At 48.6% G+C, this 15435-nt stretch overlaps 1 protein-coding gene across 3 annotated transcripts in view; it reads left to right on the plus strand.

Annotated features, from left to right (window-relative positions):
• ZNF385A (zinc finger protein 385A) overlaps positions 1–11776 on the plus strand; it is a 169445-nt gene extending 157669 nt beyond the window's left edge. For all 3 annotated transcript variants that reach the window (XM_084832285.1, XM_084832286.1, XM_084832287.1), the window contains exons 5-8: positions 1625–1960; positions 8275–8453; positions 9216–9311; positions 9679–11776. In XM_084832285.1, the coding sequence (XP_084688411.1) occupies positions 1625–1960; positions 8275–8453; positions 9216–9311; positions 9679–9909 (842 nt within the window). In that variant the 3' untranslated portion in view covers positions 9910–11776. The remainder of the gene's footprint in view (positions 1–1624; positions 1961–8274; positions 8454–9215; positions 9312–9678) is intronic.
• The last annotated feature ends 3659 nt before the right edge of the window (positions 11777–15435 follow it).

A 15435-nucleotide genomic window follows, 5' to 3' on the forward strand; every position in this document is an offset into this window, starting at 1 on the left:
TGCCTATTCTATTATAATGGAATATAGAAGTAGACCTTCCTGTTATGGAGGTCAGTCTTCATATAGGAGAACAGAACATATCTGTCAGCTAGGTTTCTATAAACTGGGCATTTTCAAGAGAGTAATAAGATGCTTCAACGATCTATTTGTGTTGGAGGTGGGGGGAGGAATCATCAGCTTTGGGGGCCTAGAAAATGGATATCAGTACAGGGTCCCGAACCTCCCATATCATGCATTTGCTTGTACTTGTTTTTCCACTACATATGTGCAGAAGAGAATGCCTCTGAGAATGTATGGCAATGAATAAATAACCTATGGAACTCAATGCCACATGATGTTGTGATCACCACTGGCCTATGTGGGCTTTTAAAAAAAAGATGGGATAAAACTGGAGGATGGGTCCCCCAATGGCTGTTAGCCAGGGAAGCTAGGAATACAGCCTCCAGTTTCTGGGGCAGTATCCCCTCAGATTACAAGATGTTGGAGTAGGTATCTGTGACGGTGTGTGTCCGTGTGTGTGTGTGTGTTGTCTATCACTATCTTGTCCTGCTTGAGAACTCCCCTGGGACAGCTGGCAGGCTGGCCACAGTAGAAGTCAAAAAGCTGTGGTAGCGCCTTGGTCTGGCTCAGATTGGCCGCTCTTATGTACAGAGCGCCACAGCCAGTCCTGACGATGAGAATGCCAGGAGTGCCATGCCTGGAAGCCAAGGCCTGCGATGGGGGAGTGGGGGTGGAGGGTGCACAGGTATGAGGCTTGCAGGACAGCTTGCGGACAGTGCTTAGTTTCTCCATTGAGAGAGGTGCAGAGGCTCAAGGACTGTAGTTACCCTGGGATAGAACAGCACAAAGGAAGCACACTCTGCCTTCTGCCATCAGCCAGGGGACCGAGGGCCATTGGGAGGCTCCCCCCCCCCCCGCTCCACTTCCAGCGGGGAGACCAGCCTGGCCCATCAATCGGCCAGCGAAGGAGCAGCTCCTGCCAGAAGGAGCACTCGGCTCCAACTGGCAGTTGCCCCCGGGACTGCAGGAGGTCAGGGAAAGCATGCTCTCGCCCCATCCATTGGCCAAAGGAACAAGAGCCACCAACGGCTACCCAAGCAGGAAAACCAGCAAGGGAAGATCAGCCTGGTCCGGACTGGATATAAATGCCCACTTCGAGCTCACCACCTTGTTCTGGCCTTGAAAAAACCTTACTTTTCTCTCCACTCTCCTTCCCTTGTGAGTCTTACCTTTTTGGTCTGTAAACCTATCTGCTGGACCCGCCTCTCTTTTTAGATTGATGTGAGCCAATTTGGGAGACAATAATCATCTGAAAAGCAGGATAAAAATGCAGTAAATAAACCAAATAAAGGAATGCGCTTGCCAAGATGTCTACTTTGACCCTCTGTGGTGAGGGGTGGGTGCGCAGTCAGAGGATCTCTGTCCTGGCTGTTCTTGATGCCTGCTTAAGCCCTGGAACTGAAAAGCGATTCTGGGGCTGAGCCCTGGTGAGCCTTAGCTGAAATTAATCCCTGCTTTGAACCCCACTACTCATTTCATAAATTAAGCCCTCACTCTGCATGTGCATGTAGCTCACCTGCTCCTGCCCCAGTCCTGATGCCTTCCTCTCTTTTTTCTCATGCAGCTGAGCAGCTGAACGGCATAGGAGGCTCAGTGACAGTGACCCCTGTGCCAGCTCCTGCCTCTCCAGATAAGCAACCCTGCCTGGCATCACCAGCCGCCGCCGCCACACCCCACTCGGCCCCCTGCCCGGAGCTGAGCCAGAGTTCCAAGAGTGGGCCAGCCTGGGGGACCAAGGTGGCAGAGATCGTGGCGGTGGCAGCCCCAGCCACTTCCGGGGTGGCTCCCCAGAGCAACGGCAGCACCAAGCCTGATGAGGAGAAGGCCAAGAAGCTGTTGTACTGTGCACTTTGCAAAGTGGCTGTCAATTCGCTCTCTCAACTTGAGGCTCACAACAAAGGTATTACTGGTATTATTGTTATTTAATTTATTTGATTTATACCCCACCTTTCTACCAAAAAATGACACTCAAGGCAGCTTACAAAACAATTTAAAATACATTAAAACAATAACACACATTAAAATACAATAAAAATATAACAATTACAGAATACAAACAGCACCCAACACAGAGACAAACCAAAGGCCTTCCTGAATGAAGCAGTCTTTGCCTGCAGAGAGGGAGGGAACCTAGCCTCCTTTGGGAGGGAGTTCCACAGCCTGGGAGTGGCCACCAAAAAGGCCCTCTTGTGTCACCACCAAACACACCTCTGATGGTGGTGGTCTCAAAAGAAGGGCCTCTCCAAAAGATCTTAAGTACTGGGCAGGCTCATATGGGAGAAGGCAGTCTTTCAGGTAGCCTGGTCCCAAGCCATATAGGGCTTTATAGGTCATAACCAGCACACTGGATGTTTCCTGGAAACAGACCTGTAGCCAATGAAGCTGCTATAACAAGGGAGTCGTGTGCTCCCTGGAACAGGCCCCAGTCAACAGTCTGGCTGCAGCATTCTGGACCAGCTGAAGTTTCTGAACAGTTTTCAAAGGCAGCCCCACATAGAACATGTTACGGAAGTCCAAATGGGATGTAAATAAGGCATGGGTGGCCATGGACAGATCAGACATCTCTAGGAGTGGGTGGAGTTGGCATGCTAGCTTTAGCTGTGCAAACACTCCTGGCTACTGCCAAGACCTAGGCATCCAGGTTCAGGGCCTTCATATCATCATCATCATCTGTTGTTGTTGTTGTTGTTATTACTGAGGCATACTTTCATGAGAGGATAAGGAGGAGGTGTGTCTTGGGGCAATAATGATAGTGGGAGCCAGCAGTGGTTAGAGTATTCGACTGGGACATGGAAGATCTAGGTTCTAGTCCCCACTCGGCCATGAAGCTCACTAGGTGACTTTGGACCAATCAGCAACTGTCAGCCTAACCTACCTTCCAGGATTGTTGTGAGGATAAAATGGAGAGGAGGATCATGTACACCTCTTGAGCTCCTTAATGAATAGGCTGTGTTGATGCTATTGGTAGGGCTGAACCACCCTTAGGTGTTTGTTCAATGGCCCATTCTTCTTTGTAAAGTGTCCTTGAGAGGTGTGAGTTGCAAGCAAAGAAGGTGTGTGTGTGTGTGTGTGTGTGTGTGTGTGCGCGCGCACGTGCACGCACACGTGCACTTAACCCTTCCCCCACCAGTTAGTTTTCATTTGAAACTCTCTCTCTCTGCCCCCTCTCCCACCACACACACACACACACACACACACACACACACACTGCTTTTTCTCTCACAGGGTTCCAGATTCAAGTTTACAAGATAAACATCAGCCCAGAATGTCAGCAAGGATAAAAACAGTTGTGTGTGGGAGGGTATTCAGGTGGAAAATCAACTGGCAGGGGAAGAGTTAAACACCTCCCTCCTCCTCACTCCCCCTCCAGGTTCCCCTCTGCAAAGCACCCCCCCACACACACACACACACATGCTTTGCAAAGAAGGCGGGTTCAGCAAACTAGCCTTACATGCAACTGTGTGATGACATGTCATTTGGAACAAATGTTAGTTTTTTTCTTTAATTACCCCAGCCTGTAATTTCGTTTGTACTAAAACAAAACAAAAACAAAGCCCTAAAGTTCTGCACACATGCATTATAATTTCTGCATCGAGACAATCTGAATTCTGCAACCTGTTTAAAGGCTGCAAATGTGCACAATTCCTTCTTCGCATAATTTGTTCTAATATTGCTAGAGGCGGGGGGCAAGGAGTGAGGTTCCCCACTACTGGAATTGGCTTCTCACGTTTCCACAGGTATTGCCCCCGACAAGCTTTCAAGCATAAGTCACAGCCATAGTGTCATTCAAAATCTCTTATTGGTAATTAAACAGCACTAAAAGGTGCTGAAGTGCAGTGTGTGAATATTTCCTTTAATATCTGAAGATGGAGCTATTGTTTTCTCCTGTAAGGAATGATAGGAATAAAGGAAAAGCATTCTACATGAAAGCCCTCGAAATGGCAGAGAGAAATGAGAGGATGTGTTCGTTTGACATGCTGCATAGCTCGTGCAGGCCAGAAAAGCAGGGAAGACCAACACCTAATCTGCCTCTTTACCACAGAGTTAATCTAACGTGGCCCTTCTATACTCTGATCTTATAGCTGTTGTTTTGTCCGCTGTATTCTGTCAGTAAAGATTATATCTGCACCACCTCTTTTCGCTTAGCCCAGCTATGCCTTGAGGGAGGGCAGGGGAGCCCCCCAGATGTTGCTACACTGCAATTTCCATCATCACATGACCTTTAGCCATGTTGATTGGGGTGAATGGGAACGGAAGTCACTTGCTGAATTTTTGCATCATGTTAAAGGCACAGGAGCCCAGCCAGAAAAATGAACTGGCAACCCTGTCTGTGTGTCTGTCTGTCTGTCTGTCTGTCTTCCTTCCTTCCTTCCTTCCTCTCTCTCTCCCAGTCCCCTGCTCTATGTGTGTGCAAAAACCTAGCTCTTTTGTCTCCTTTTCCCATAATGTGTTACATTTTTGGCCTTGTCGCCATGGAAACGATAGCAAGAGCCTTGGGTGTGGTTGCAGAACCCCTCTTGGCAGCAAGACAGACATTCCCCACAAAATGAGCTCACAAGCACAGCAGCTTAAGCCTTCTCTGGAAAACCAGGGCTCCCCTCTTCCGACCAACTTTCCAGACTATAGAAGCAGAGATGGAGGCTGGGATATAGAGAGCCCGGCTGCCTCCCTGCCGCTCTTGAGCAAGGCTTGGCCTTTCAGCAAGCGGTGTCCTCTCTCCAAGCCCCCACCTCCCTTTGCTCGCTTCACCTCAGCCTGTCTTTTCCATCCACAGGCATTAGCATCTTGTAGAGAGCTGCAGGGCTGTAGCTGAGGGCCCGCTGAGGAGCTGTGAAGGCAACTTCGAAAGCAGAGCAGTCTGGGGATGGGAACTGTGGAGCTAAGCGAAGGCCAGTAAAGCACCCAAATGGTGCTTCCCCCACCCCCAATCCTCCAGTAGTAAAAATATATCCTAAAATAAATGCTGGACCATTTCCCACCTTTAATGCCAGACAGCATTTATTGCCTGAGAGGGCTATCTCATTCTTCCTCATGCTAGGGCCAGGCCTGGTAGCAGGTATGTGTAGGAATTGTTCTGTCTACCATTTTAGAGAGAAAATACAATTGTAGGGTGCTCCATGGTACCAAGCCATTACCCAGAAAACCTTGTACTTCTCTGAGAATCAGTTACAAGGGAAGACTTGGTTAGAACAAGCCTGGAGTTACCCACTATGCTAAGTACCTTACAGAGCCAGGCTTGACGACCCAGGTGGAAACCTCTTCTGTGGCCAGTGGTGTACTGGAGCTGGGGCTCACCGTGATGTAGAGCTGGCATTGTTCAATTAGCAGTGACGCTGATGTCGTCTGTCACCCTCCCCCAACCTCAGACTTCCCTGTTCCTTCTAAACTTAGCTGCAATCCCCATGGTAGCTTGGGGGGCGGTGAATTTTCCCAGCAACAATATATTGTTCCCTGTTGTAATGCAAAGTATTTTGGGGTGGCTTGGCCTTGGTTAGTAAATTGAGACTCACTAGCTCTAAAGGAGACCTGCTCCTGGGGAGAAGAAAACTGCTTGAGGTGGTTTGTTGATATGGATCAATACAGCTTCCTGCTTTTTTGGGCTCTCCTTGGGGGCATGCCTATGGGAATTGTCATGGTGAGTGCCTGCCCTTCAAAAATTTACCAGTACACCACTGTCTGTGGCATAATATTCTGGGACTTGTTCCCATGTGAATCTCTTCATCTCTCTCCATTATAGTGCTTCTGAAATTCCTGAGCTTAGAACATGGCCCTCTGAAGAGACAGCTTCTTTATGATAATGCTTAGCACACTTCTATAATGCCTCAATTATTCAGAGCACTCCGTGTGCATTATCTACAGGCCAAGCTACATGTTAGGTGAACAGCCTTATTAAGTAAGATGCATCGAACTAGCCATGTCTTTTTCTTTAAGGAAAAAAAGCTAGCATGGGTGCCCCCAATTCAAAGCAGCCTTGGGAAATTTAAGCTTTTTTTTTGCCCCCAGTGTTTTTCCATGAAAGCCCTACTTGCATCAGAGTAGCCCCATTGCAAGCAAATAGCAGCTTGGGTGAGGGTTGACAGGAAAACAACATTCAGGAAAGGGTTGTGCTCCCCTCCCTTGCTCCATGGTCCTGATCCAGATCAGCGCCCCCCCTGCTTATTTTCTAAAGGAAGAGATGGGGGCACTTGTTCTAAGCACGTTAGTTAAAAACGCTTTTACTCCAGCTTGTACTTTGGCCCTTGGTCATGCGTGGCCAACTTGTGGCCCTCCAGCTGTTTTGGCCTACAACTCTCAGCATCTCGCACCATTGGCTGTGCTGGCTAGGGCTGATGGGAGAGATAGGCCAAAACGTCTACAGTGCCACAAGTTGCCCACCCCTGCCCTAAGTAAAACTTACATCAGCCCTGGAAGTAAGTTGTATTACCCTCACATTGCAGACTGGGTGACAGGATGTAGAGTGGCTTAATTAAGGCCACCTCACGAGTGAGTTTCGGGCTGAGGTGAGATTCAAACCAGGAACTTGCTGGCCACACAGCTTACGCTCTTCACTGACATGCTACACTAGGGGAGCGCTTTCTCACAGTTTATTTATTTACTTATTTTATCCCGCTCCTCAGCCAAAAAAGGCTCCCGGAGCGGCTTACAATCAATGAACAAAGAAGACAGTCCCTGCCCGCAGGCTTACAATCTAAAAAAGACATGACACACAAGGAAAAGGCAATGGGGAGGGGAGAAAAAAGAATTAGGTAGACTGTCAGCAGGGCAGTTTCAAGAAGCAGCTAAATTTAAGGCCATAAAAAGTTGCCTTATAGCAGGTTAGGCTGTTTGTCTAGCCCAGAAGCGTCCACTTGGATTGGCAGCTGCTCTTTAGGGTCTAAGGCAGAAAAGCGTCTTTCCCAGTCCTTGCAGCCTACCTGAACCTTTTAACTGGAGATATCAGGGACTGAACTTGGGATTTTCTGCACGGAACGCATGTGCTCTACCCCTGAGCTGTGGGTCCTCCCCCTTGGTTAGTTGGGCTAGTGTGAGGCCCAGGATACCTTCTGTACAGCAGGAGATTTCAAGCATGGCACAGGATGGAGTGCGAACAGTATTTGAGATGTTGTGTGCATATGTGGCTGGTTTCATTTGCCTCTGTCCCCTCTTTGTAAAAATCAGCAGATGAGTGCAGGGCAGTATATATTCTATGGTCATGCCATACAAATGCAGAAATTAGTACTGGGTGCAAAATTCTGCAGCTAGAGGATCTCAGTGTACCCCCCCCCCAAGTTTCTAGACCTCATGGCTGCAAATATAGACTTGGCAGTGTGTTGGCTATGTCTGTGTTACCACCAAAGCCAGAGGTGGGTTTCAGCAGGATTTCTAGCAGAGGGCAAGGTTTCAATGTCTTGCATAGCTCATTGCCTTTCTCCATGACTAGCAAAAGCAGAAGATTTTCTTGGCATATAGCACATTTGTTTAATTTGTACTACTGGCAAAATTAAATTATTCTTGGGGCATAATTTGGATTATTTTCATTCAGAATTTAAAGTTTCTTTCTTTCTTTAGCACAACATATGCATAGTCTTTATTTGTCCAGAATATTATAGGGCTACTATGTCCTTTAATCTGACAGGACCCTGAATTAGAATATTGTACTGCAAGGCAACTCTTCTTGCCATATGCAGTATAGTTTACAGGGTGAGTGTACAGACACCCTTAAACCTCTGTTTCTTGTGTTAGGATTCAGTAAAAGTAAGAAGCCCAGATTGCCATTCTCACAATATAAAAACAGATATCAGAAGTTCAATACAGCCATGCCATGTCATGAGCTATTGACTGAAAAGCTCTTTGAAATAAAAAGACTTTTCTTTGCTGGTGGAAGGTGCTACAGGAGAGTTGGTTCTATAATGAAAGTGCCACCACAGAAAAGGCCATACTCCATGTCCCCTCTAATCTCACCTCAGTGAACAAAGGGGCAAGGAGCAAATTATAGATTAAATCCCTATAGCTGTACGACTGTAAATCCTGTAGTTACAATTACAGTACTATAGGTAAAGGATAAATTGCTGTACTGCGAAGGGCTAGATGATAATAATTAATAGTTTTTCACATAGCAGTCGCTGTGGAGAAAGAATCCAACAGGGAGTGATGTAACAAAACATCTTGTTTAATGGACTTTTCCCAAAAGGTTGCTTTTAGCCTTTACAGAACCACTTCCTGCTCTCTGCCTAGGTACAAAGCACAAGACTATCCTGGAAGCACGCAGCGGGTTGGGGCCTATCAAGGCATATCCACGCCTGAGCCCCACAGCTGGAGGGGAGCCAGGCAGCCAAGACCCCAGTGCTCAAGAGAGAACCTTCCACTGTGAAATCTGCAACGTCAAAGTCAACTCGGAGATCCAGCTCAAACAGGTGCGGGGCCCAGCCGGAACACCATGACAGGGTATCCTGCCAATGGAGACCTGCCTTTTCCTAGGAAAACCGTTCTGATGGGACACAGAGTAGCCAAGGCCTTTTTGACAGTGCTGAGTTTTGAAAGAGCTAGATGCTAAAGAAGACCGTGCCTCTGAGCATACACAGAGTACATTCCCCTCCTCACTGAGTAATGGCAGCTCTCCCTCATCTGTCTGGGATTAGGCAGCAGAGGGCTGTCATGTCAAATGGATGTAGCTTCCAGGCAGTTTTGAGCTGCCCATATCAGGGCTTCTTATTTCAGAAACATAAGCACTGGCTGTACCCAAGTCACTTGGGGCAGAGTCAGCCCTCAAGTAGCAAGGCCCGCCTTCAGTGGCAGATTTTGATCTCTGTCGAGAGCAGCAGCGTGTGCGGCGGATCTGACCGACAGGGCACAGTAGTACTCTTGCATTGCTCCTGTTCATTCCGGTAGGGCCAGCCCTGCGCTGGGGTGTGGGCTGCTGCCTGTATGTAATGCATGTGCGCTCCCACGTGTTGGTTGTCCCCAAGTGTGCATGCACAAGGTCCCATTGCAAGCACACGGATTGGCTAGATCCAGAAGCACTCCATGAACATATTGGAACGTCATTTCATGAGTTCCGTGCACATTGCTGGACTGGGGATGGTTGCAGCTACTGAGTGATAGAATCAAATGAGGGAGCCAGGATACCTTGGTTGCACCTAAGCATTACCTCTGGTTCTTCCTCTTTGGTTTCACAGCACATTTCCAGCCGGCGGCACCGGGATGGAGTAGCCGGGAAGCCCAACCCCTTGTTGAGTCGGCACAAGAAGCAGCGAGGCATGGCAGAGCTGCCGGTGAGTAGTGGCAGGCATTTCTCCAGATAGGCAAGGCTTGTGTGCATCTCTCTCTTTGATAGATGACACGCAGCGGTGTTACTTGACAGACTTTGATAATTGGCACCCCCCCTTAACCCAATGACAAAACCAGACACAGTTAAAAATCCAAAATTTGGGGACAAATGTAAATGTCAGAAATTTTAAAAACCTTGGCATTTTGTCAGATTTTGAACCTTGTTGAAATCCGGTTTCAGCTCTAGCTGATGACCCACCCCCTGAGCTTCATAGCTAAATGCAGATCCAAATCTGGGCTTTCCTGCATTGGTGCTCAAGGCCCTCCTTTGATTGTCCCTGATGTCTCTCCTCTTCTCTGTTTTCTCCACAGGGCGCACTGGCCTTCCCCAAGGAGCTTCCCAAGACTCTGGCAGCTGGATTGCTGCCCAGTCCACTGGCGGTAGCGGCTGCTATGGCAGCAGCCGCTTCCACGCCCCTGACGCTGCGACCAGCCCCAACGCCGCCACTGTTGCAGGGCCCGCCTCTGACGCACCCGCTCCTGCGCCCAGCTCCGGGGCCCATCCGAACTGCACACGGACCCATCCTCTTCTCGCCGTACTGATGCCGCCCCGCCCGCCCACCTGCCTGCCACGATCCTGGGACTCCTGGCACCACTGGAACCGCCCCCCCTGGCAACTAGCAACCAGTCCCGGCAATGTCACACGGCGTCCGGTCCCATCCAAAGGGAGCATTTTACTTTCCCCCTCCCCCCCTTTTTTTCTTTGTAACTGGAAATGGAATTATTTTTTTGAGAAGAGAAAAGGGACAACCCCACCCTTCCACATGGACACACACAGACACACACGTACACAACGGCTACTCTCCGCCCCATCCAGGGTCCCGGCCAAATCTGCACAAGTGCTGGGCTCCCCCACGGGCTGGGCTGTGTGTGTGTGTGCGTGCGTGTGTGTGTATGTCAGTCTCATCTCCCAAGGTATGAAAGGTTGGGGAGTGGTATTGCCTCCCTAGGACTCCATGGAGCGTTGAAAGGGGAGGCAGTTCTGGTACCTCAGGGACTGATCAGCAAGCAATCTCCTTTCATCCCAGAGCTGGGGGGGGTGTTGCTCCCTCCCCACTCATACAAGCCATTGTCCACTTGCACTGAGAGGTGGGGGTGTGTATGTGTGCGTGTGTGTGGGACAGAAGACAAGGGCCTCCGGAAAAAGAGCCCCTACTGCAATAATGCTGGCCAGCACCTCCATGTACATATCCCCCGATTCCCCCACCCACCTCTGTGCTGGCCCCACCCTCACTGCGCTTCCATGCAACGGGGGCCCCCCATGGGCCCCCCACCACTGCACTTCAACAAGAGACTGGCTGAGCAAGTACTGTGCTCCCGTTTCCCATTCCCCCCCTCCCCCCATTCCTCCTGCACTAAGAGGCAGACAGACATCAACCCACTATGTCATGTTTATCAAATCCAGAGGAACCAGGGAGCCTCCCTCCTCTGAGCCAAGGAAAGAGCGACCCCCGTCGCCTGCCCTGGAAACAGACATGACAGTCCTCTGTGAAGTCTTGTTGGGATCCCTCCTGAGGAGTCACTTGCATCCCGTTCTACTTGTAGACCTTTCTTTCGGGTTATTTGTGTGGTTGCCACAGCAGCACAACATCTCTCCCTCACCTACCCCCTCGCCTGTTTCTGCAAAGTTGGGTCCCCATCCCTCCACCCTTTTCTTGAGAAAGTGGGACATTAACCAAGAGGCCAGGTTGTTAGTTTCCTGGAGATTAAGCAGCCCGCGCCTCCTAAAGCCAACCCCACCCAGAGCACATAAAATTCCAGATGCTTGTTAAATTCCCTGGCACACATCCTAGTTGGCGCCTATCGGTGATTGTCTGTGTGTGTGTGTGCATTTGCGTGTGTTGATTAATGGAACAATGAGGTTCAGGTTTGCTCTTTCACACACACGCGCACACACACCATGTTCTGCAGTTTCCCATCTCCCTAAGCAGAAGAAAAATGCAAGGCTCCAAACAGAACCCCGTAGCCCAGGGAGGAAGGTCTTCCACACCATGGCTGGTCCCCTGGCCACCACAACTCTCCCTTGCCCCTCTGTCCCTTACAAAACTGTGACTGAAGTTCAGAGCAATAGAGACACTGGCGTGTGGGGGGGAATGGGACCCACCTTCCCCCCCAACCGGCATGAATCACGCCAGGCCTGTCCCATGTTACCTCAGTCCTTCATGCCCACAGGGCACAATGTGTCCCATCTACCCGCTCTGCCCATACCCCAGGTGTCCTGTCCACCCCAGAGTGTCTGTCTCTCCGTCCACCATCCATCTATCCATGCTAGACTCTCTCCCTGCTGCCTCTCTCTTTCTTGCTGACACCAATGCCTTTCTGCTTCATCCCACATCGCACCTTTGATTCCGTCCCTGCCTCCCCACCCCTTGACAACAATAAAAGAAATGATAAGGCTCATGTACACCTGAATTCGCTCTGTCTTTGTTTCTGTTGGGGACTGCTGGGCATGGAATGGGAACTCCATGGTTTCCGGCTGGAATCAGTCCTAGTAAGCTACTGTGGACTGTGTGTACTCCAATCCCTGAGCCCGTTTCCAGAGCAGAAAGGGACAAGGGATGTGCTCTACCAGCCCCTGTGGTAGGCAGGCAGCATGAAGCCACTGGATTGGCTAGGTCTGGTAGAAATGCTAGGAGTCTTGCTTTTCTGCCTTTTCCAAGTCAACAAACTAGTGCACTCTGCTTGCTCGAACTCCACTGGCCATGGGGTAACTTAGCAGTAAATTTTGATTGCAGGGATTCATCATGACAGTCCCCATAATGATGAGCCCAAGGAGAGCTGAAAGATTCAGATAGCTGTGTTGATCCATAACAACAAACCAGTTTTAGGAGCTTTTTCCACCAGGAGCAGGTCTTCTTTAAAGCTAAAGAATCTTTACTGCCCATTCAAGGCCAGGCAACCCCCAAATGCTCTGCATTACAACAGGGAAAAATATATTAATGCTGGGAAAATTCATCTCCCCCCCCCCCCCAAAGCTACTGTAAAGATTGCAGCAGAGGGAACAGGGAAGTCTGATGGGTGGTGGTGGCAGATGGCATCGGTGTCTCTGCTGCTCAAAAAGTGCTGCTGCTGCATCCTTGTCAGCCCTGGTTCCATTACACCACTGGAATTAGCTGGACAATACATTTTCTGGGTCTAGATTTGGATACAGCCACCACAACCCCGGGCTGGCCCTGACAGCGTCACTATACAAAATGCAGTAAGCTCTTACGGAGCCTTGGGAGATGGGGAGGGATTTGGGGGGAAGCAAACTCCCTGCCACTTCAGCCCTCTACCTATCTGCCAATTTGTGAAAATCCTGGTGAGGAGCATGTGCCGCTTATTAGCTTGCTAAGCTAAGTTGCAAATGTCTTTGATCTACCCAACTCAGCTCTTGCACTGTTGTCATTGCTGTTATCAGTTTAGAGACTTCAGTGTAAATTATTCTGATAATGTTTTACGTCCCAAAACCAGGAGACCGTATATTTAAAGAGGAAGTATAGGACTCTAACCTTAAAATGAGAGCTCTCCTATTTAGGGCCATTTCACCCATTATGATATGAATGGGCTTTTAATATAGATCCATACTGTGGCTGTTTACTTCTTGGCATGTTTCCACAGTATATGCAAGGATGTGAGCACACTTCCTATGTTACTGCTTTGAAGGGTGCACATCACTGGTCTGTAATGAGCAACCATTAAGATTGTAACATGAGAAATGGTGCATGGAAAGGGAGTTTTTACAAGTTTGTCGGCCCACACTGGACACCACCGGGAGCAAGTTCAGGCCACTTCCTCGGGCAGCAGGTTTTGGGTGCTGTAGCAGGAGTCAAGACAGATGTGACCCACAGATAGGGATGTCAAAGAAATCCACAATGGAATCAAATGAGTTCAGATTTCTATGAATCTGACCTGCAGATTCCACAGACCTGTTTTTTTACTCCCCAGAATTTTACACAAATTTTGTCTTGGAAAAATAAGTAAAATTAAAAACACCAGCTGAAAATGTGCATTTCCCTCATAGGTTAAAGCATGAAAATATGCATGGGGGGGGGATTTTCATAAGTGTGAATTCACACAAATGCAAATGTGCGCAAATTTGGGAAATTGGAAAAAGTCCGATTCCGCCAATGAATGAACAACGAAACGAAAGGCACCTGACAATCCACAAAATGCAGACAACGGATTTTACAAAATCTTTACCCACAGAGCACAATCACTGGGTAGTTTTCCTGCACAAGTGCCACCAGACTTTTAAAAAGATGCACAGGAGCATCATTAGTGATCCTATGCTTGTCCAATAGACAGTGCCTTTTGGAAAATAGTTTAAAGATGCTATTCATTTTTTCTGCCTTGATCACCAAAATGTCTTGGGGTGGCCCTGTGAACAGCTCAGACTGGATCAGGGTTAGTGGTGGTCTGCCCTGGACATACTGTTCTTCCACTGAGAGAATGTGCCGTGCTCATTCCCACGGTTCTTAATCCTCCTTTTCCTTTGAGCAAGCAGGCATCGTGCATTATGGATTGCGCTGGGTCCAGGTTTCCATTTCAGTAGTTCCCATCCCTGCAGTTAGTGTGACTTCATCCTGGGCTGGTCCAGGTGTCTGTGGTTTCATATAGACAGGGTGTGTAATTCACATCATACATAGGTGTGTCCCAAACCCATTTCCACAGGACACTTCTCATGCAGTAAAGAAGTGCAGTGCCGTAAACCGCTGGGGGCTCAGAGAGAAAGAAGCTGCTTCTGGTGCCTCTGTACCTAATGAACAGAACAGTAAATCGTTGCTGGAAGGTCACTTCCTTAGCTATTCAGCAAGGAATGCTGACTCCCACCAGCAGGGGGCAGAGAAGCACGTTTGGTCGACACGTTACCTTTATCTCCTATGGGAACTTCCTCTTTCTATTGATCCAGGTAAAGAGGTCGGCATATTTTCTGACTATTTATCCCCAAACCCTAAAAGCTCAGTGGAAAAGATGCCTCAGACTAGTAAAAAGTGGAACGCATTGTTCTAACTATTCCAAATTACATGGATCTTAAGCTGTGACCATCTTAAAAACCATGGGTGGATATATAGTAGTGATAGAGGAAAAAGTCATCAAGTTTGCATTTTAACATGAATCTACCAAATTTTTCTCTTTCAAACCACTATCCAGACCAAAACTCAGTTATCCTTTGAAATTTGCAATTCTCTGAATTTTGCAATCGAGTTCTGAAATAAAAAATGTATACAAAAATGCATATATTACAGGAAACGATGTTAAAAATGCATGACATTAGGAAAATTGGTTGCAGAAAATAAGAATATTAAGCCAAAATGCATCTAATAGGAGAAACATGCACAAAAATGCATATGAATTTTCATGTAAACGTTAAAAAAACAAAAATGTTTGGGAAATTCTCAATGTTCAAGACGAGTCAAACTGAAGATTAGAAAAAGAGAAACCAAGAGAATCTGAAATGGACAGACATACCTAATATACAGACAACCATTTTACAAAATATCTGCATTCGATGTAGGGTAAAAATTCTCTGACAGGACGATGCACAGAGCCAGCCCCCCATGAAGCAGGATGAAGCCCCCACTTGTGAATTGTGCTGTTCTCGCCACCACCTCCAATGGGTGCTCCGGAGAGCCCCACCAGCTGCTCACCCATCACTGCATTTGCCAGAGCAGGATGAAGAGCCTGGTGGGGCTGTCTGGAGCAGCCACCTGTTTGAAGGCGATAGCAGCGCTCTGGAGAGCCCCGCTGGCCCCACTCTCCCACTGTGGGAAATGCCACAGTGAGAGAGCAGCCAGTGGGGCTCTCTGGAGCCGCCAACCACCCTCTGTTTTGCTTTGAGTGAAAAGGAGGATGAGTGGCTGCTCTCAGCCACCCAACCTCTGGCTTGTGCTGAGAATCTTCTCAATGCAAGACAGAATAGGAGGGCTCTGTAGAGCTGCACCTGCCAGTGAAAGTGGCAATGCAGCTCTTCAGAGAGCTGACCAGGCCTCAAAGTCTGGCTCTCTGAGGGTGTCCTGCAGAGCCAGGCATTGTGGGAGGAGGTGTACAATCTCCTGGGACACCCCTTCCCACAATGCCTGGGCTCTG

The sequence above is a fragment of the Heloderma suspectum genome, chromosome 2 (genome assembly GCF_057233095.1).
Source record: "Heloderma suspectum isolate Gila_16-S chromosome 2, 16-S_ref, whole genome shotgun sequence".
Classification (NCBI taxonomy): Eukaryota; Metazoa; Chordata; class Lepidosauria; order Squamata; family Helodermatidae; genus Heloderma; species Heloderma suspectum.